General features: G+C 38.7%; 1 protein-coding gene across 4 annotated transcripts in view; it reads left to right on the forward strand.

Annotated features, from left to right (window-relative positions):
* LOC121514859 (MAM domain-containing glycosylphosphatidylinositol anchor protein 1) overlaps positions 1–23,657 on the forward strand; it is a 412,064-nt gene that overhangs the window by 380,701 nt on the left and 7,706 nt on the right. For 3 of the 4 annotated variants that reach the window (XR_005992331.1, XR_005992332.1, XR_005992333.1), the window contains exons 18-19: positions 20,051–20,228; positions 22,491–22,645. Coding sequence is in view for 1 of the 4 variants with exons in the window: in XM_041795251.1 (XP_041651185.1) it covers positions 20,051–20,151 (101 nt within the window). In the remaining 3 variants the exon portion in view is untranslated. Of the gene's footprint in view, positions 1–20,050; positions 20,449–22,490; positions 22,646–23,657 lie in introns of those variants that run through there. The other variant, XM_041795251.1, reaches the window with a different exon arrangement.

Raw genomic sequence — 23,657 nt, forward strand, 5'->3', positions numbered from 1 at the left:
TAAGCCAATGTAGCTGTGTTGGCTTTAGCATTGCAAGATTTAACAAACATAGCTAATGCTAATGTTGCTACTTAGGTAACAAAGCCATGTATCTAATGTAGCTAAGTTAGCTTTGGCAAACGTAGAATAAGCCAACATCAGCTTTGTTACCTCACGGCTTAAGTATATTAGCTACGTAGCTGTTTTTTTTTTTTAAGTTAAGATTTATTTTGGGGCATTTTTGTGCTTTTATCAGATAGAGGAGGACAGTGGATAGAGTTGGAAACAGGGTCAAGAGTGGGGGAGAGACATGTAGTGAAGGGCCTCAGGCCGGATTCAAACCCTGGCCGCCCGCGTACATGGGGAGCGCCTTTAACCACTAGGCCACCTGCTCCCCTTTGTAGCTGTTTTAATTGAATAGAATATGGGTTTGTTAGATTTGCATACTGGAAAAAAGGTGTACAGTCCTCAGCTTCATCACTTATGTAGCTTTAGCATAATGTCACTTTGTTAGCTTTAGCCTAGCTAAATAAACTGCGCTCTCATGGAAGACAAAGTTTTTCCTGCAAGCAGACTGTTTTAATTGACCTTATTTAACATTTTGTAATTTTGTGGATCAGAGGTTCAATATTTAACTTATTCTTCACTTTAACCCTTATCCTAACCCTAAATGGAAGTGTACTTCTATTTTTATTTGCATTTAGCATTATTTTTGTCCTGATAGAGATGGCATCTCACAGTAGTGGTCTGCAAGAGGGGGCATCTGAAAGCTACAGCCAGACTGTCCTTGGTCAATAATTGATTCCTGGACAAGAACTTGCATGAGAAAAATAATTTATTTAATGTGTAAATAAGATATGTTTTAGTGTTGAGTGTTATTTTTATTAATATAAATTAATAATTTATTCTTCTTTCACGAGGGTGCAGATTGCTAATCAGAGTAGTAAGATTTCATAAGGCACCCCTTCCTTACAAAGTCCCCTGTGCTTATCTTTGTTTCAAGGAATGGACACTAACCGTATTCAAATCAGTCATGCCCCAAACTTTTCCTCTTGGAGAAATAAAACAGCTGTAAATCAAACCAGGCCAATACTTCTCTAATCCCTTCATAAAAAAAATATTCCATGATAATATGTGAAAGCAAACTGCGTGAGAGAAGGGAAAGATAACAGGCTGTCTAAGTGTCAGGGATTTGTCTGCATTTTAACAGACAGCCCCAGTTTTCTCACACTCTGCTTCTTGCTGTCTCTCCACCAATCTGTCTCTGCTTACATACACAGCGTATCACCAGCAAACAATTTTCCAACTGGATGCACATGTGCATTGCTTATGCATTGTCATGTGTTTGTGTGGGGAGATCAGAGACAGACCTTTAGCTCTTCGCTTCAATCAAATAACTTTCTTTCTCACTCTTAAGATTGGTATGGATTATTTGACATGGGTAAACAATGTTGTAAATAAGTTTTTTTAGCACCACAGTAGCCTAACCTGGCAGACTATGGCTGTGGTGGAGATAAAACAGATGCTTTGTCAGTGTTTGTGTTTAGGTGTGTACATGAAAGGGGAAAAGTCTGTACTGTATTTATTTTAAATTGTGATAGTGCTTTCCTTTAGCTCTAAGAAGTAGTTGTCATTTTTTCTTTGATTTGTCAATTAATGAAATGATGTGTTAACACAAACCCAACCACCTTGTAAAGTGTGAAATATGTAATATTTAAATTTAAACATAGCAGTATAGCAAGCCAGTCAAGTGTGAAATGTATACAGTTGAATTTCAGCCTCTCTCAAGCACTTTGAGTTAATGCTCTCCTCCTTCTTAGTAAAGCACTTTGAATTTATTGCAGTCTAACAACTTTGAAAATACAAGCCAGCTGAGCGTTTGACAGGACCAGAGAGAGCTATTAACAGACTGGAGAAAAAAAAAAAAACAAAAGCATTCACACAGAATGAGAAGTGGAAAAGAGATGACATGTTTCCTTAACAAACCACCAAGTCCATTCTTTGAAATGACTGCAGGTTAATAGCAGCAAATGCTACAAGAGCAGTGCACTGTCGCCGATGCAATAAGGATATGAATAATGTAAAAAGAGGAAAGAGTGGCATTTAGGGTTTGCTCAGTGGTTATTTGCTGCAGTGTGATTATCTCATTAGCTGAATCTCCTTTATCACAGCACTTCAACAGTCAGAGGAAGTAAATGATATAAAAATAAAAGGAAGAATAATGTTTTATGGGGTCACTATTGTAGATTTAATAGGCTGCAGGCTGAAATGTAATACACCGGTGGAAGCTGAGTAGCTAAAATGAAAAGTTACATTAGGTTCTATATTAAGACAGCATGTTTACTGAACTGATAATAAATGTAGGGTAGATTTTTAAAAAGTGAATGCTTGAACATAAATAAGAAGTCGAAATCAGACACCATATTGGATCAGACTCACATTTCAGCTCACTTCACACTTGGGAATTACTAATTAAAAAGCAATGCGTTAATGCAGCTTCATCAGCACACTCCATTTCACAGGCTGCGTGCAGGTAGTTTGCTTCAATTTTTAATTACACTTTGCATGCTAATGTTGAATATAAACCCAACATTTACCAGTAGGTACACCTTTTCATTTCACGCTGGGATGGTCTCTTGTGTTGATGAAACAAGTGAGTGTGTGCCAGTGCGTTAAACAAGGATGATGTGTATCTCCTTAGCTCCAGAGCTTAATTAGCTATTTAGAAAACCCAAAAAAGTGTGCTAACTGATGGTGACTTTTCTAAAGATGTAAGAAATAATCATCCAAGTCAAATAAGACTGACATTGTGTGATAGTGATGAGGCTGGTAACTTTATTCTTTAACTCTTTTTTGGAAAATGAATCACAAGTTGTAGAAGTTACAGTTCCTCTCCATACTTTACATCTCACATTGTCTTTTTTGAAGTTGCAACAATGGTTAGGGAGAATCAGCATTGTCACATCCTTGAACTTGCACGTACGAGACCTGGGTCTGTTAAAGGGGGCAATTTTTGATGGCCATGATAAAGATAAAGAGCTTCTTTCAGGTGGCAAAGTGAATGGTGAGAGATAGTATGGAGGTGGAAGGCTCTGGGATCCTAAAGGTCACTGTTCAGATCTCTGGAGATGTCATGGGACTAACTGAAAAAAAAAAAATACTGGTGAAGGAGTCTGTGTAAGTTCTCATTTGTTCAGCACATCATAATCTTGGTCCAAAATCTTAGCCAAAAATGAAGAAATAAACACCAGCTCTCATAAACCCTGCCAACAATTAATGGCTCCTTTCTGCACTCCAGCCTCTAAATATTGGAACCAAGAAAAGACAGAAATCTATACTAAAATCTTTAACATTGGTTTACATGAACACCAGTTAAACAAAGCTTTGCAGAAATGTTGAAATATCACATGTGGGATCATGTGTTGAAACCCAATGGGAAGATTTAACTGTCCTGGAGCTTTGCCACATATTAATGCATGACTATGCAGCAAGAAGTAATAAATGAGTCACAAAGACTGGCTTAAAATAAAATCTGATTGCCTGTAATGAACAATAATATAGACTTTATTGCCCCAGTGGGATGTCTTCTCCTTGAGCTCACATCAGGGTTGATCCAGTCTGATTAGAAACTATAAAAAACAAATAGAGGCCTTAGACCGTCCGTCCTTTAGTTACATAAAAGTATTTAACAAAATCTACCCGATAGAGCCACTGTTTAAATGACTTTTATATGTACACGTAATATGCATGTATCCAACATTATAATGTTCTTGCCGAAATGGTTGATGGGAAATCAATGAGCCCTTTATTTAACATAAAACATATCTTGTTTTAAAACTGATTAAAAATAATAATAATAATAATCCCGTGTTTGTGAGCTGACAGTACACTCTAAAAAATCATTGCTGGCTCAATGTAAAAAAATTAAGGTAACAATGCATGGATCTTTTTAAGTTTGTACAACTTGCCATTATTGCTTAATTGCCACAAGACTTCTCTAGTTAGGCAAATTCTGACTTCAGTACAAACATGATTTGCTTTGTACTCTACAAGCTTAATTAAGTTGAACCAACTTAATTTTGTGTCTTATGAAGTGTGACACCATGAGTGAGGGGGTCAATGTTGCAGACCACTGTATTTGTATGTAACTTAACTATGGTTGAGAATAAGTAATAGCTGCTTATGCTACCTGTGTGAGAGTTTGTCAAAGTCATTCAACTTGCTTGGCAATCACTCCTCATCACTGCCCACCACAATATGCAACTGGAAAAGCACTCTGAAAATACAGACCTTCACCATTAACCCTATCTCCCATTAGTGAAGAGTCCAATAAAGACATTACTGGATCCAGACAGTGATCCAGACCAGCTGATTACTCCCTCCCTGGTGGGGTGGAGACACACAGTGAGGCAAAGCACTGGCTTCTACATGTGTGAATTCATTGCGTGTCAGTGCCAACAGATATGCTGACAGTCTCACCCATGGTTTTTGGAAAAAATTTGAAATAGCCCCTCCCCTTAAAGAACCAAACATACTAAGTTATCTCGGCTTAACATGATCATTGCATTGCATCGTTCAGCTGAATAGTACAACCCACTAATCTGATTTAGTAATGTCAACAAAACACGGAAGAATAATAAATGATTGCTAAAAAGTTTAAGTATCAAGTAAATGCTGGCTGGGAGAGACAAAAATTCTAAACGAGGATTCAACATTCCTCCAAAGAAACAACTATTCTTGTTCTTTGGTCTTACCTGCAGACCACAATACAACATTACAGATGCATACTGCCACCTACTGACCAAACTCTAGGACTTTTACATCAAAACGCATAAATTTTAAACCAGATGTACTCAGTAACCTACATTTTTTTAGTCATGAATGTAAAAGGGCCCACACATGCAGCTTTAGCTGGTCAAACCTTTATTAACACTACAAAAATTTTAATTTAATTTAATTTTAATTTGCCAAGTGTTGATAGTTAAGAGCTGTTGTGAATAAAACAAGGCAAAATTGTACTCACCAAGCCATAAAGTTTAGTAAAGTTCCGTGCAAAATCGTGTTTCTCCCTCTTCTTTCTGTGCTTCCCTCCGTTTCTTATGACAGGTGTGGTCTCAGCAAAAAATGTCCAGGCACGCCAGCCTTGTATTCAGCTTTTAAAGAATGCTTAGAAGAGTTTTTAGCTGTACTAACTGAACACACTTTCATGTTAAGTTAAGGCAGAAATGTCTGTTTGAAATCAATAAGATCGTTTTCTTTATTTTAATGTAGACCAACTTAATAAAGTAAGTTATCAACTGATTACAATGTGTTCATGTAACAAACTTAATTTTTTTATGCAGAAAAAGCTCTTAATTTTAAGCTTTACTAACTAACCCCAAGAATCATTTTTTAGAGTGTACCTTTGATATTAACAAAAACTGACTGGAGTGATTGATTGGCTGCAGATGACAAATGGCTTCACTCTTTCATGTTTTGAATCAAGTTGTGATCATAACACAATAACAGATTGTTTTTAGAAGAAAATACAACGGACTAGAGTTTTTGATATTAGGGCCAACAATATTAGTGACATCAGAGAATATAAAAATGTGGTGTAGTTCCCTGTCTGGGTGCAGCAGTCATGGGCAAACATTGTAAATTAGACCAAATATCTGAAACACCCCCTGGTGAGCACACATGCTGACTGATTTCAGTTCTGATGGATTGTTAATACTGCATACCGATGAGCAGAAAAATAACGATCTAGTCATACCAATTTTAGCAGCCAAAATAAAGTAGAAAACATCTGCTGCAGTTAGTGGATAGATGAACAGGCCTGCAGAGAGTACGGTGAACAGAGAATTAATACATAAGTTTTGGTGATATTTCCCATCCACATCTGTTAGGTGTCAGCTGTATCATCCATGTAAACTTATCGCTGTAATGACTTCACTTGTTTTCTCAAGCTTTTCAAAGAATGCATACACATTTGTGGCATTACTATAATCGTTATTTTATGCAAGCCTCAAGTGTGGATTTATTCTGTTATTTTTGTCTAAGATCAATGAGAAGACACCTTTAAGCTCCTCAGCTTTTTTCCTCTCTATAGTGGCCTGTTTACAGTTTGTGAAAGAGGGATTATGGAACCAAGATACAGAGATGTAAGGTTGACTTTGGTCTTGTTTACACTCCTGCCTCCTGGGATGCATTAAGATCACTTGGTCACATAAGGAGATGGCCTGGGATCCATTTTTTTCCTTCCAAATACAGATTCCATACCAGAGTGTTGGGTATCAGCCAAGACCAAGTATTCCAGTATTCCAATACTGGTGTAAACGTTCTGAACCGACTGTACTGAGGAAAACTGGCACATTATTTTAGCCCTACAGTGAACTTAGTGCATGGCCCTAAAAAATCTAATCATGATGTTCAGCCTCTCTGTGACATTTGAAACATTTTTTTTCTGCTAATAATTTCAAGTTTTACCAATAAATGTTCAAATAACAATGACACCAGGGCCACATCACAAGGGGTCTGGCTGAAGACTGTACATCTCTGACCACCACTATCAGATAGTGTTCATCCGAGACACACAAGAATAAAACAGAAAACGTTCAGAGGTCTAATCTGAGATTAAATTATGTCTAGACTCATCTGAGAAGTAGTTAAATGAACAGTGGCTTGTTAAATCTAATGTAGTTATACTAGCTACGCAATTAATACTACTACAAAAGCAGATACAGCCAAGTTAGATTAAGCATTAGGAGCTTAAGCAAACTTAGCTTAAGCTAATTTAGTTACATAGATAAAGTGGATATGTAGCTGCTTTGTGTGCATAGCTACGTAAGCTATGTTAGTTATGTGGCATTCAAACTTCTCACCATTCCACAACTGTCTAATAAATGCTACATGATGGGCGTAACTCAGATTTACCTTCAAATGGGCATCTACAAACATCAGTTAATACAAAGTATAAACACTTGCACGAGTGCTGTACACTTGTGATCAGATCTTTGGAACCACATGTTAATACTTGGTGTTAACAGGGTCAAAGCTAATCTTTCAAGCCTAATAATTCTAAATGACTGTGAAAAAAAATAGAAAAAGATCAAGTACAACTGGATGACTTAAAGATAATCCTCATAAAGGATGCTGGTAAAACAAGTGCTGCCTTTTTATTTGATACCACTTCATAAATTCAATGTATGAGGTGTTTTTCTTAAACGGCATAGTGAGCAGTAAGGAATAATGAAGCTGTTAAACTGATTAAAACTGTTTAATTAGCCCACTTAACCCAGAGTACTCAGCAAAGTTCCAAAACAATTTCTGCAGAGTAAGAAATAAAGGAATCAGTACAGTTAAAGAATCCTAATTAGATACAACTATTACAGTCTTTGTGAACAATCATCTGATAAAGAAAAGAGTTGAGCTGTTAGAACAGCTGTAATGATTATCTGTGATTTATAACCAGTACACTATTTCATATAATAATTGCACTTGTTACAAAAACTACAGAAATATTAGTTATTTCCTCCAGCAATCATCAAGCTATCACCTTCATGTAAAAGTGAGGACAAGCAGATCCAGAAATATGTGGCTTACTAAGACCTTTAGAAAGAATGAGCTTTTCCAATCAATAAACTGCTGGCAAACAGTGAAGTCGCATTCATTATGGCCTGTATAAAACACATATTTCTTCATGGGGTACTTCAAGGTCCTCCATTAAACTTGATTAATTAATTACCCTTGTGCTGGTTTTAAATGACCTGACTGAGATGGACATAGCAATAATGATAACCCATTCACTTAAAGCAAAGAAACAAACTCTGCCTTTAAAAGGGCTGCTGGCAACACAGGAGGATACAGTTTGACGTCAAACGTGAGCTGGAGGCAAGAGAGACATGCTGCATTCACTTAGATTTGACCAAGTAATAACACAGCACCAACAGCTGTATTGTCTCATTAACTTTTCAGGTTTCAGATTTATTGTTTAAGGTGAAAAAGCAATGCTTCTTGTTCTTATATCAAATGATGACCATATGAGCACATCTCTGAAAAAACTGTTTTAAGGCATTCTGGAGACACAAGAAACATCATGTAAACCTTTACTGGAAAAAAATAAGATGCTTATAAGACAGTCAACTACCTAAGGGTTGCAACATGAAATGTATAAATGTTGCAGGTATCTTTGCAAACTACCAAGTTCAAGATCCTTAGCATTAATATAATGCTAGAAACAAAGCCCAGCTGCCTATGAATTCAGTCTTTTTGACTGTTATCTGGGCATTTATAGTCATTATTTGTCTTTATAAGGGCCAAAGTGGTTCAGCGATGCCGTAGTTCGGTTTTTACTTTGGAGATGGGGGTCACATTTCTGTATAAGTTCAGTGCAACAGGAACAAAGCAGCATCAAATATTTCTAGATTAAGTCATTTTTATAGATTGCTGTAATTTCAGCAATTTTAATTGTTTTCATTGATAAAATTACAACAGAATACCGTGTGTAATTTTAAAAATTGACACACTTGCTTTCAACTTGTAAGTCTGGACCCAAAAGCGGGTCGTGAAGCTATTTTCAGTGAGTCACTAACGTGTCTTTGGCAGAAAAATATGTAGCAAATAGTCATGGTGCGCTGCTATATTGAAGGGTATGTCTCCATCTCTGTGCTCTGTCACATCTTTAGTTCAGTCTCAAGTCCATACTGTCCCAGTCTTCACTGAAAACATTCAGTTATGATTGAAAAATTTAAGAAATGTGGGTTTGTTTGTCCTTAAGGTAGTGGTGATGGGTCCTGATGCCAGACCAGTTGAGAGCTATTGTTCTAAACTTCTCTGTGTTTTATGATTATTTTAGTGAATATGCAAAAGTCTAGTTTTGGTAACCTCAGGGTAGACAAAGCCCTCAGATACCCCTACTGAGATTTAGGCAAGGACTAGACCCAAGGTTGGAGACCAATTGTATTAGACGCATATGGACAAAAATATTTGTCAGTCACCAACAGGGACTGTAATGACATTGTATTCATATGCAATCAATATAGAGTTGGCCCCCCTTTGCAGCTATAACAGCCTGCACTCTTTGGAAGGCTTTTCCCATGATTTTGGAGTGTTTTTGGGCCATTTATTCTGGAGAGCATTTATGAAGTCAGGCACATGTTGGACAAGAAGGTCTGGCTCACTAACCTGATACAGCATATAGACTGTTTCATATTTTCATTGAATGTATATATGACGGGCCATTTAGAGCGACAAGACAGAATATGGTTGTACACATGCACAGCTCCACTAGTAAGGTCAGCTAGACAGACAAACTCTGCCATAGTGCATGAGCTGTAGAGCATGATGTGATAACTTATGCCAAGGCTGGTTGGGGGGATAGCGAAAACATCTTCTCTGCCAAGAAAAGCTTACAGTGTGGCTCTTTGCTCTTGTTATAACAAAGAGAGATGTGGCACAATTCTGATAAAATGGCTACTTTTCTACTGCTTTTCGCTTCAGTGGTAGCAGCTATTGTATACACTGGCTTACAGTGGAACACCACCTCCCCTGTAACAATTGCAAAACCATGCTGAAGCAGGTCGGGAGAAGAGCAAAAACATCTTTTCCATCCTGAAAGCTTTTGGTGTGGCTCTTTGCTCTTCTATTAACAGAGAAATGTGGTCAAATTCTTATAAAACTGCTGCTGTGGCTACATTTAAGCTAATGGTTCCCTGACTCACACTGCAGTGCCCTACCCCTGTAACTCTTGCAAACTCATGCCAAAGTAGCTCAGCAGAAGAGTGAAAAAAAATTTTTGGTCATAAAATAAACTTTCAGTATGGTTCTTTGCTCTTTTTTTCATGAATGAATGTGGTGCAGTTCTGATAAAACTGCCGCTACATCTAAGCTAATTAATACAAGCTAACGGCAGCCATTGCTATCAGTTTCCATTACGACTCAACCTCACGCACAGCTACCGCCTTACTCTCCTCAAAGATGCTGATAGGTCCAAACAGTGTTCAGTTCAGAAGCATTGTGGATTTGAGCTTTTCAAGATAGATTTGCCTGATGACAGACTGACAAATCCGTCTGCTTTGCAAAGTTTCTGGCTCACAACCTCCATTCCAGTTCAACCCAAAGGTGCTTGATGGGGTTTAGGGTCAGGGCTCTGTATGGGCCAGTCAAGTTCTTCCCCACTAAACTCATCAAACCATGTCTTTATGGTCCTTTCTTTGTACACAGGGGCACAGCCATGTTAGAATAGAAAAGGGCCTTCTCCAAACTGTTGCCACAAAGTTGGAAGCACAGCATGGTCCAAAACATATGGGGGGCTGAAGCATCAAGATTGGCCTTCACTGGAGATAAGGGGCCTAGTCCAAACCCTGAAAAACAGCCCGATACAATAATCCCCCCTCCACCAATCTTTACAGTTGCCTTAATGTTTTCAAGCAGTGATGTGATAGCCAATCCAGATTTATTTATCAAACAGAGAAGAGTTATTCATCACTACACAGAACACACTGCTCTACAGTCCAGTGTTGGTATGCTGTTCACCACTCAATGCTTGGCATCAGACTTGGTGAGGTGAGGCTCGCATGCAGCTGCTTAGTCATGGAAACCATTCCCTGAAGCTCCTGTCACACAATTTTTATGCTTACGTTCATGTCAGATGAAGTTCAGAACTTTTCAACTATGGAATCAGCAGAGCATTGGCAGTTGACCCCACTTTGTGATCTTACGTGGTCCTCTCCTACATGGCTAAGTTGCTGTTGTTCCTAAATGCTTCCACTTTCTAAAAGGTGATTCTGTTTTGAAAATCCTAATGGTTTCATGATCTTTCTAATCTGTGTGGCAGCCTGCTTATTCTCAGACACTGACATTTTGAAACATGGTTCCCAAGTCTAAACTTCAAACTAATGAATGTAATGTTATGGCCTTAAATACATGGTTAATCTCCTTTATTTCCTGGAAGATTACATCCTTCTGTTACATGATTGCTGAAGGTCGTCTTGCTTTGTTAAAGTGAATATGAAATATTGCTGGCTGTTTCCAAGGTCAAGCAGACCTTGAACAACAGTATATCTAATTTGACCAAATACTCTATCCGTGACAATGGTTTGGTCGCCATGGTGTTGTTTCCTTGAACCCATATGTCAAGCTTCTAGAATATTTGTAATGCTGTAATGAAATAATACTGTCAGCTTAAGGGTGTGCATTTCAACATAGGCTATAGCTTTTTAATTCTTAGATTGATTAGCTTTCACTTGGAAGGTCAGGATTTTAAACAGTAGCATTTCCTGCAGTTTTTCCCTGAACTCTGTTATACTCACTTTCAAAAACGCATCAGCATGTGTGACAGATACCTAAATCGAACTGATCCCAGCACAAGAGGGGATGACAAGACTTCTCAGCAGAAACAGCTGTGCTTGAACGATAACTGAGTCATGCTATGTAAGGAAGCATGGGGTTTAAATCCTCTGACTCGCTGTCCAAGTTTGACACCTGAAGAAGGGAGAGCGGAGAGATGACATACGACCCTGTCATCTCAGCCTCATAGGGTAGAACGGCTTGCAGACTGAGAGAAATTACGCAAAGAATTCAGTGACAGGTGCACACATGCACACAAACTCACACAAACACATACACACGTACGCTTGCTCATACTGTTTGCGTGTGAATCACCTACCTGCTCTTTGAGGAATTATTCTCTCTCTTAAAAAATAAGCGGAGTACAATCCTCTTAGGCTCAATCAAGCAGGAAGGACAGGCAGGCCTGCTTAGTGAAATGCAAATGGAGGTCATCATAGTACGAAGACATGTTGAGGAAAACATGCTGAATAACCCAAACTTTTCCAAAACAAGAAAAATTATCCCTCCGAATTCTTTCAATGAACATATGTCTTTTTACCACACATATGACAAGTCAAGGAAGTTAACAACTGTCTCTAGTGGGAGATAGTGTGTATCAGAGTGTAACTCTAGGCAAAAGGCAGACACTAGCAAGTAAACATGTTTACATAGCTGATAATCTGATGTTTGTCAGGTGCGTGGTTTTTATTAAGAAGCAGCCTCCAGAGTTAAAAAAAAAAAAAAAAAAAAGACGCTGCAGATCCTCAAGTGTCCTCTTGAGGCTAACGGCATGAAGTCCTCTGGAAAACGATAGTATACTCTTCAAAATGCTAGTTTGACAGCAAGAATAAACATTTTCACAGCACTGACTGAGGTTCTGCAGAGGTTCACTAAAAATATCCATTCTGACATTATGAAAGATTAAGATTTGTAATTTGACACATGGCTGATGGGACTGATGGACCAGTGCAATAAAACTGTTTGTCTGGAGGTTTAAGATCCACCTCAGCTCTGCTTCTTTGCCTGGTGCCCAAAGAATTGTCTGAGCCCCTGAAAACCCAATGAATGGGTCCTCCCTTGGTGCTAGTGTCTCCTGGCTAAAAGTTATTTAGTCATGCCCCCTTTTCTTCACTGTTTCTGCCCATTTTGCCACAGTTGTTTCCAGATTTCTTTCTGCATTAAACCAATTTTTGCCACTTTTAGCCAATTTTTGCTACTTTTGACATTTTTCACTGCTTTAACTGCCCATTTTTGCTGCTTTTACCACTTTTAACCTCTTATCAACTCAACTCAAAGTTTATTTATAAAGCACGTTTAAAACAACCAGAGTTGACCAAAGTGCTGTACAGATCAAAAGCAGCACAAATGACAAAAATAGATACAATACTAATATACATAAACACAGTGCAAATATACAGAATAAAATAAGTTAAAACTTTAGTTAAGACTTTGCCAGATGTCCATTCAGCCTTGATTAAAATCCAGGGAGAAGAGGTGTGTCTTTAGAGATGATTTAAATACCTCAATTGATCCCGCAGAGCGGATATGGTAGGGCAAGTTGTTCCAGAGCCAAGGGGCAACCGCCACAAAGGCTCAGTCTCCTTTGGTTTTATACCTCGTTTTGGGAGTGACCAACAACAACTGACTAGACAATCTCAGTGTTCTGACAGGGACATGGTCATGGAGAAGCTCGGTCAGGTAATGGTGGGCTAGGCCATTAAGAGCTGTAGAAACAAACAATAAAGTTTAAAATCTATTCTAAAAGCAACCGGGAGCCAGCGAAGCTAGGACAGGGGATATGTGGTCACGCTTGCGTTTGCCAGTGAGGAGATGGGCAGCTGAGTTTTGTACCAGCTGCAGGTGGTGCAAGAGTGAGTGGTCCAGGCCGGTATATAGTGAGTTGCAGTAATCCAGTCGTGTGTTAATAAAAGCATGGATTACAGTCTCAAGATCTCAATATGGCAGGTATCCCTTTACTTTCGATAAAACCCTCAAATGGCAAAAGCTGTTTTTAACGACTGAGCTAACATGGCGATCGAATTTCAGCCTGTCATCAAATATTACACTAAGATTTTTACTGATGACCGGATGTTTCGAGTAAGGGGGCCCAGAAAACCAGCTGGAAAAATCTGCTGAACCACATCCAAACATTATGAAGACTTACTTATTAACTTCTTTTCTCATTTTTTATTGTCCATTTTGCAACTTTTGAATTTTTGCCACTTCAAACCCATTTCTATCACTTCTAACCCATTTTTGCCATCTTCACTGCTTGTCCCCATTTTCACAGCTCAATTTGCCTTTTTTTCCTCTCTGAACCCATATTTGATTCATTATCTTTTTTCTTGCCTCCTTTAAACTATTTTTCCAACTTTCCACCAAATGTTGGCACATCACTTTTCACCACTTATTTCTCTTGATTTTTGCCACTTGTAATCCATTTTTGTCACTTTTTTTTACTGCTTTTCATCTGAAATTTTTTCCACTTTTAGCCCATTTTTTATGTTTCAATCACCTTAATTTTGCAATTATTTCATTATTATTCTTCAAGGGTTAATACAATTCTGCCAATTTTTTCTCTAGTATCCCAACGAAGTGCACATCATAGCTTAGCTATGAAGTCTGACATTAGTTCTTAAATAGATTAAGTCAATTTGCCCATCTGCATTGTTTTCATTACCATAAAAAGCGAATTCCGTTTAAGAAAATGCATTGCATTTTGAAAAAGGCTTTATTGGACTACAACATTAGTAAATAAAATGAACTGTTTTTTAACAGTTATAACTCAGGTTAACTGTAAAATATGGTCAGCACAGATTAACTTTACAATGGACCTTAATTTTGCTTGCCTCCATTGGCCCCCTATTTGGCTTGGCCCTCAGAAAGCTTTGCCCTTTATCTGCCTTATGGGCAGCCTTGTGTCACTGGGACTTTATTTATATTTGTATGGAGTTTATGGGTCTAATGAATATCACTTTAAGTTAAGATAGGAAGATTATTTCATACATATTTATTCATTAAGTCACTACTCATGTACGTATGTCTCTCTCCCTTCTCCCTCTATCTTCCCATTCTTGTGATCAGCTGGTTGTAGTGTATACTCTTTTAAGCAGGTTTTGTCACAACCTCTTTCAACAAATCATCCTGCTGCTGTGATATTTTAAAAATCTGTTACCTCTCTTCTGCAGCCAGTTATTTCATGTTGGTGAGAACACTACGGCCCTCCTCCACTCTTGTCATCTCCATGCCAGGTCTAGCTTTTTACAGGTCTTCTCCTCATCACATCCTAAATCCTTCATCACCACCATCACCAGTGTCCAGACTCCATAAGAATGGTATGCTTTACTGCTGTCAGCTTCACTATCCCTTTGAGTGCATAAAGACATCACGACAGAGTCTAATTGCATATTTCTCTTTTATTTAAATTTGTGAAATGAATAATTGTTCACTAGTTTTTAAGTCTCTTGTGATTCTAACATACTGCTGAGAGGGGACAACTGGTGTGCTTATAATATTTAGGTATTTTTGGAGTCAGATTGTATAAAATACTTTGCAACTTTAGGAGCCTCTAAAAATTGCATTGCCTCGTAAAGAAGGGTGCGCTGAGAGAATCTAGCATTTACTGCACTACATACGGTATAGTTGCTTCGCATTATTTAATAAGTTTAGGTAAGAGTGGGCTAAAAATGACATTTTTGAGTCGGTAACAAGTCCATTGTTTTTTTTTTTAATGTCTTCTTTTACCTTGAATTGGAAATTATCATTATGAATTGTCATGCAAATGAACCAAGATGTTGACTGTTAGTTGTAATGTGCCCTAATGCCACACAAGCAAATAAGACATCTGTCTGTGACAAGTCGTAATAAATAAGCTAAAAGATGGCCAATGCAACAAAAGCTCAAAAAATAATTTAACAGAGAAAAAAATCAGAAACCAAACCATTTTCAAGAAACAGTCCAAAACGATCTCAAAATCAAATGCTCACCGGAAAAATATCACTAGAAACATGTAGGCTCACGCAGGGAAGACATCAGCAAGACATGAACTGGCAAAGACAGAGAAACACAGAAACGAAATAGACTGGAGTGATTAGACATGAGGGAATCTGATGAGTGCAATCAAAGTGGAGGGAAAACACAAGAGCAGGAACAAAAAAGTTCTGAAATCACACACAAGTGGGGCAAACTACAAAATAAAACAGGAAACATAAAAAACTAAACAAGAACAATTTTAAAGAAACACAAATGAACACAGGGATGGAAGGAAATAAATGATACTGGAAAACTAAACTGGAAACTACAAAGAAAACAAACAAAACACATGGAGGAAACATCAAACTCTGAAACAATCAGCACAGGATCATCACACTGTCCCTTTTATTTCAAAAAGGGGGAAAAAAAAGAAAACTGGCACTTTCTAATGATGATGTGGCTCTCGCTAAAGTTTTTTTAAGACATTATGGCCCGGTTTCACAGACAAGGCTTAAGCCTAGTCCCAGACTAAAATGCTGTTTGAGCTGACTTAACTTAAAGTCAATTGCACAGACTTATCTTAAAATAGTCATTGATTTAGTTTGTTCTGGAATAAACAAAGCCAATTGCAAGAGGGTGGATTAGAGCTACTCTAGGACTAAATTGAAGTTTATATTATACATGCAAAGAGGCAGGTTTAACTTCGGCTTAGTAGTGTTTGTGAAAGGGAGCACAGATTGTTTGGGAGCATGGAGTACTTGGAATATCTAAATGAAAACCAATATTCGCTACAGAGGCCAGCCAGACAAATACTTGTGGATAGGAGTAATCCATTGAATCAGTTTGATGAAATAACTTTCCGAGACCACTTTCGTATGTACAAAGAAGATGTACAGGAGATTATTATTTTACCTGAGCCTAGAATTTCCTCCATGTCTCAAAGAGGAAGGCCTGTACCCAGTTCTCTCCAAGTACTGATCACTTTGAGATTCTTGGCATCTGGAACCTTTCATCGTGAAACTGGTGATTTGTGTGGTGTCAGTGAAGCAACAGTGTTTAGAATAGTTCACAATGTCTGCAGTGCCACTTGTGAACTGAGAATTTTGTACATCAAGTTCCCTGATATTGCTGAGCAAGCCAACTATAAAGTGCGATTCTACGAATATGGGAACTTTCCGGGAGTGATTGGCTGTATAGATGGATGTCATGTTGAAATTAAGTGTCCATCAACTCCTGATGCTGAGGAGTACAGGAACTGTAAGAGCTGGTTTTCCATCAATGTCCAAGCTGTATGTACTCCCAATTTAGAGTTTTCAAACATTGTTTCCCGTTGGAAAGGAGCAACACATGATTCAAGGATTTTTCATAACTCTTCATTGTATGCTCAGTTTGAGAGAGGGCAACATAGTGGACTACTACTTGGTGACAGTGGATATGCTCAGAGTTCCTATTTATTCACGCCTTGGCCACATCCCACAACAACTGAGCAGGAAAGATAAAACAGAGCCCATATTCACACTAGAGGGTTGGTTGAGCGTATCTTTGGAGTTTGGAAAAGTCGATTCCAGTGTTAACGCAATACACTTCGTTTTGAGCCAAGAAGATGCTGCAAGGTGATCATTGCTACAGCTGTGCTGCACAGCTACCTGAAGCAGCATAACTGTCCTGACCCTCCGATGGAAGACCAGAATGATCCAGATGTGCCCATGCCGGTGGCAGAAAATAACCAACGAGGACTTGCACGCAGAGCTGCTTTCACATTGCAGCACTTCAGTTAGAAAAAAGATACATTTAACCATGGAATGTATTGATTATGATTTGTTTTTGCCTTTAATAGTGTTCGTTGTGTGCAACATATACAAATAGTGTGCTGAAAAATTAAATGAGAAACTCAACCAAGGCTGTTCTAAAATGTAGGTTGTGGTGACTATAATACTCACACTCTTGTCAAGTGAGAAAAATTTTATTTCACAACGTATTTCATTACATTACATAGCCGTCTCATGCATCTTTCTTTGAACAGCTCTCATTTCTAATTTCATATCCAATTCGACCTGTAGAATTCTCATTTTCATGTCATGCTCTTCTTTCAGATATTTCATTTTCTGCTCATGAAATTCTAAGGCTAACTTTTCATGCATTGACATCCTTTTTGGTCTCTGCTGGAAGGTGGTGGCAGCATCTTTTCTCTGGGATGCCATACCAGATGTGGAGGGTGCACAGTCACTGTGCGCTGGCTCTTCCACCAGGGTTAGAATAATTTCCTCTGAGAAAAGAACACTGTTAGATACAAAACTCACATGATCCCTAGAGATAAATATAAATAAAGATAGACATAGACAGTGGAATAATCTGTACAGAAGGAGGTAACTAATTTACTTTCTATTGTGCATTTACCAATTGTGCTCAGTTCTTCATGTCCACTGTCCAAATGATCGTCATCTGGTATGCCATCCAGAGGTTGCTGGTCCTCCATTATTCCAGTCCACAAGTCAGCCAATTCATCGGTCTTGCCTTTACTTGGTGGGGGTCCACCACCAGTTGTAAATCTCTCTCTTCTGGCGTCTGCATTCCTGTTTTTCAAATCTAATTTCACGTTCTTCCGCAGAGTCTATGAAGGCAGATATCATTTAATATAAACAATGTCTCAAAACTATATGACATATTTGATATAGAGATCATAATAGACATGTCTCACCTGCAGTTGCTGTACCGCTCTTGTGGTTACATTTTCATTTGCATTGAATTCACTGCAAATGGCAGCCCAAGCACTCCTCTTATGTTCAATACCAGCAGTATGGCCGTTAATTTCAATAACAGCATGATTTCCCACAATTTGTTTAAGTAGAGTTTTTTCATACTCAGTATAGTTCTTTGGGCGTGTTCTTTTAGATTCAGCCATTGTTTGGTGTCAAAATTCTCACCAGCAAAGCTGTCCTCAATTCCATTCCAGGTTTTTATGAGCACCATCAGGCTGACTGTTACAGCTGTGGCCATATTTTGTTGAGTTTTTGTATCGCTGTGTTTTGTTGTTTGTTCTGTTCTTTTGTGTAAGAGTGAGTGCTCTGTTGCTGTGTGGATCTTTGTCTTGTTTCGTGTGAGAGTGAGTCTTCTGTTGGTCCCATGTGTTCGTGAGTATGTGGTCTGTCATGTGAGTGGATCGTTGTTGTCTACAGGTGGTGATGCGTAATTGGTCGCTAGGGTGGCGGTAAAGAGACGCGGCGCTGGTTGGTTCTCCACTCTTTAAAATACGGCGGCCTGCAGCTGACGAAGAGCCTGACTGACAGCAGCATCCCCTTGTTTGCTCCCAGCCTCCAAAACCTTAGTGTTAACTGTGTTTCTTTGCATTTCAGAATAGTTTAGCAGTAGCTTTGATTTTGTTTTGTATTCTTAGTTAGTTCCTTCTGGTAACTGTGTTATTTTTTTGGATAAATTTTACTTTTGAGTGCTAGATTGCCTCCTTAGTTTGAATCCAGTCTTTTGTTTGAATTTATAGCCTATTGAGTGGCCTGTTTAATTTAAAATATTGTAAATAAACGTTGTAACACTTCTTTAGATTCTGACTGTTAGTTTGGGGACTGGTAAGAAACATTTACTTTTTCTACTTATATTATGTTAGGTACCTTCCCCCTAGACGGGTGCGTAACATAATTTGGGGGCTCGTCCCATTTATTTTTTTTCGCGGTGAGTATTTTTCCGAAGTGTTTGGTGAGTATTTTGTTTGGTTGGCAATTTTTCTCTGTGTGTGTGGGGGTAAAAATTGATGTAGACTTGGATGAGTTTGCACAAAATCCCACCCTTGAGAAGTTAAATAGGTGCACCAAAGCAGATTTATTGCTGATTGCTAATTTATTCAATGTGTCTTTGCCCTTAAATGCCAAAAAGGCAGAGATTAAAGCAAAGCTGGCAAAGAGTTTGGTGGAGGAGGGCATAGTAAAATCAGAGCTTAGATGTGTCAGTGCTTCTGAGGATGTGCCACGGCCGATGGAAGTGGAGGCGACCACGGCCAAGCCAATCCTCAGTGGCCTAGTGGACGTGGGGGTGGAGGCTGCCACACCGGCTCAGGTCTCCACTGATCCTGTCACTCTCCTACAGACTGGGGTGGATACGGAGGACCTGAAACTGGCCCTTCGCATGAAAGAGGTGGAGCTTCAAACAAAAACCCGCGAGGTTGAGCTTATGCACATCTGTATAAGGGCATTGGAGCTGAACAAAGCTTCTCCCTTGTCTAGCCCTTTAAATCCTCCCACCGCTGCCACTGATATGTTTGACGTTAGTAGGCATATTGCTCTGGTGCCAATGTTCAGAGAAACAGAAGTGGATTCTTATTTTAACGCCTTTGAGCGCATCACAGCATCTCTTAGTTGGCCCAAAGGTGTTTGGAGTTTGCTGCTTCAGTGCAAATTAGTAGGGAAAGCCCAGGAGGTTTGTGCAACTTTATCCATAGATGAAAGTTTGAATTATGATGTGGTTAAAGCTACTGTGTTGCGGGCCTATGAATTGGTGCTGGAGGCTTATCGCCAGAAATTTCGCACCTGTGAAAAATCTGCCAACCAAACTTATGTGGAGTTTGCGAGGGAGAAAACTGTTTTGTTGGACAAATGGTGCGCTGCGAGTAAAGTGTCTGATTTTGCGCAGCTCCGTGAACTGTTCTTGCTGGAGGAATTTAAATCATGTCTCCCTGACAAAATTGTTGTTTACTTAAACGAACAAAAAGTTGACACATTGTCTAAAGCTGCTGTGCTTGCAGATGAATTTGTTCTAACACATCGTGTCTCTTTTCCTCCAGTGCGCCATGAAGTTTCCGCTGGCAGTGTGGGAAAAAAATCAGCGAACTTCACCCAAACTCATCCAAGTCTCCATCCACTGACAGACTGTGCTCCCACTTAGGCTAATGAGGCTTGACCCAGGTGTTATCATTAAAGCTTACTCCAGGACTCCACAGTCTGGGACCAACTAAGATAAATGTAAGCCACGCTTATGCAAGCCACTTAAATGGCCTAGCTTTACTAGTCTGACTCAGGCCTACTCCTGGCTTGATAAAAGCCTTGTCTGTGAAACCGGGCCTATGTCTCTTGGGTAGAATAAGGTTGAGTACCACTGCTATAGACTGTCTCCAGACACATAGAGAAATATCCGAGACAGGCAGAAATAAACTATTTATTAAGAAAGCATGAACAGTCTGAAAGAAGAAAGAGAGGAATTATGAAACTACATATTTTTAGATATTATATACCACATTTATATTTGACTAAATGCATCAGTGGATATGTTTTTGAACATTTTTTCCATGAACTCGCCCCAACATATAGTAGACTTTCAAATACCAACTCATAGACTCACTCAGGCTGTTATTAGAAAAAAGAAGCCGTCCTCAAAACTCAGGAAAGGATAGTCTTCTAAGGAAAGGAAAGTGAGCCGGATTATAGGTCCTGATAAATGCTCTACAACTAATACTAAATTCATTAATGAGACATTTTAAGATGTGGATTAAAAAAGAAAATGGTGCACACTATATGCCAAGCATTACCTGCAACAATTGGGGCTAAGCCCCCTCCGTCTTTAATCCTAGTGAAACCCCTGCATGTAGATACTACACAGTGTAAGCACTTTGACAAATTCAACACAAACAAAACATACAGCTGGGACTGTTGTGGGTGTAACTTTGATCTCATGCAATATAAGATGAATAAAGTTCATTTTAATCCCTGAGGACAAATCAGAGAAAAATCATGGAAATCAAATCCATCCTTGTTCAAGTATTTCAGTTTTTCTAAGGTGTGGACTTAGGGATTACGCAACAACCTAATCTACTTGCAGGTATTTCTACAGATACTTCACAAATAGCCTTAAAGGAGTAAAAATGCAAAACACAGGAGACTCATGTAACTATAGTTTTACCATTTATCTTGACATGGGATAAAGACTTGTATTTTTCAGAAAAAAAGCAACATGCCCACCTGGACTTGCATAAAACAGCATGATGGTGCATTTCTTTGCCTTGAAATGTGAACAGAACACGTTCCCTTTCAAATTATAATAACAGTTCAGTCCCAATCCTCATCTCCATTGAGCTGTTAAAGAAGCAGTCCTTCCCAATGAACCTGAATCTGTCCTTTATCATTTTTTCCAGGTCATTTTCTGGTGATATATGGCTACTGCTAGTTTTACCGAGGGACTCGCAGTGTTGCACAGTGTGTTTGCTTTTCTGCTCCACAGCGCAGTCTGTGTAACTGTAACTCTGATAACAGGCAGAACTGTTTGGGGATTTGGGGAAAGGCCTCTGCAAGCACATGCGCATGTTAATGTGCTAACATTCACACTTGAAAACCCACATGGAAACATGTGGTACACACATATGTGTCGACACAAAATGATTCAAACACAAGAGCAGGAGAGTGTGTGGTGCATGTTGTCTGATGTGGCAGTGATAGATGATTCAGATAACACTGAGTAAAAAGTGTGTGTATCATGGCTGCTTGGCTGCCTTTAAACATAAATGATTTATATACAAAAGCTGGATTTTTACTGGAAACAGAACATATGGCCTTGTGGGTGTACATTTATTGCAATCATGTACAAATGCTAGTCTTTACACACAGAAACACATGATACCAGAGCCAATGCTGTCAAACAGCGTAACACACTACATGTAAAATCTTGTTTGTGTTGTTAACTAACTGCTGTGGCTCATTAATTCCTCAAATTTGCTCCTTCCTGTTGTTTTGCTTTTGGAAATTATGGATAGTGCTGTTATAGTCCTCCAAATCTAGGATTTCAGTTGTTCCACTATGCTTCATGTAATGGTCAATTACATTTATTTTAAGAATTGCTTCATGGATCATAACTCTTTTACATTTCACTACAGTGAAACACATAGTGTTTTGTTATTGTGCTCTTGGGTAGAGGGGGATGTGTTCTATAAAGCAAACCTATTCATATGCTACCATTAACACTACATTATTAATCACTATAAACAACATCTACAGGAAGGGTTGCATTTTCTTAGTTGTAATGTAGAAGTCTTTACCACTAACATTTTCGATGCCATTTGTTATATACAGAGAAAACAGACCCTATGTGGAGTAAAGAAGGGAACCCCATCTGCTGCATTATAATCCTGGAATCCACATATCAACTGATGATTCATAGATCTGCAGGAAAGAGCAACTAACAATCCCCTCTTGGATGACTTTTTTTTTAACTCTCACTCCATTTCTGCTTCATAGGCTTAGTTGTTGGACATACACAGAAAAAGGAATTGCTGGTGACAGCAGAAGTCTGGACAACTGGCTGTCTCTAAATAGCCAATAGATTTCAAGACTGCAACATCATTTAAAAGAGAACCTGTAGAGCCAATTACAGGATACATTATCCACAAGAGGTAGTTGAAATCAATTGTTTCTATGATGCATGTCAAATCAGATGTATTCTGTCAGACAAACTCAAAACTTACTTACAGGGCATTCAGGAAGTATTCAACCAATGCCAAGGTAAGTCTCATCCCTATCTCTATACTTTCTCTGATTTACTGTATCTAGGGATGTACCAAGATGCAGATTTGAACAAAGACATAGACTTGACTTTCATTACATGAAGGAGAGACTGTTTAGGGAGAAGCTTGATCAATCTCAGCACTGAATCAGAAGACATCGCAGTATTATAAGAGGCAGGCAACATCATATCACATGGTAGTTCTGAGCCATTCATCATTGCAGATCTCTTCTTCACGGATGCTCATGTCTAATTTTTGAACTATTCATTCTCAACTCTGTGTAAGCTTACAATCAGGTTTGTTTTATGCCATCTTTGCACTTTTCTTTGGCAAATATCTTAGCCAAAATGCAAAATGTTTGGCTCTCACCAGCTGGGCGGGCCATTTCCTGTAAACCTTGTGCAAAACAACCCTATTAATCTCTCATCATAAAAGATCCCAAACAACCCTGAATTCCCAGAATCTGACTCCATTTGCATGGATCTGTTTTGTGTTATCTCTGTGTATGTGTTCATATCTGTCCTATTCCAGCTGAGTGTTTCTCCAACCTCTGCAGCTAACCAAACTTTCTCAAATGTAACCAGACTCCTTTTGCACAATTACTAATGGGCTTCACAACCCTGTCTGCACATGGGCTTCTCTTCCTCTCCTCTTCTGCTTAAGGTCAAACTGACCTCCCATCTTTTTCCTTAGCTGACTTTTGTCTGATGCATTCTACTCTGCATTCTGGGTAAATACAGTGCCCATAAAAAAGGATGTTTTACCCTTTTATTGATATTATAAATCAGCCATTTCCAAAATAATTTGGCTTTTTTTTGCCAAAAAAAAACCAAACTCTTTAATGTTAAAATGAAAACACATTACTACAAATTAGTGTCAACTAAAAAAAATATGTCATGTA

The sequence above is a fragment of the Cheilinus undulatus genome, linkage group 1 (genome assembly GCF_018320785.1).
Source record: "Cheilinus undulatus linkage group 1, ASM1832078v1, whole genome shotgun sequence".
Classification (NCBI taxonomy): domain Eukaryota; kingdom Metazoa; phylum Chordata; class Actinopteri; order Labriformes; family Labridae; genus Cheilinus; species Cheilinus undulatus.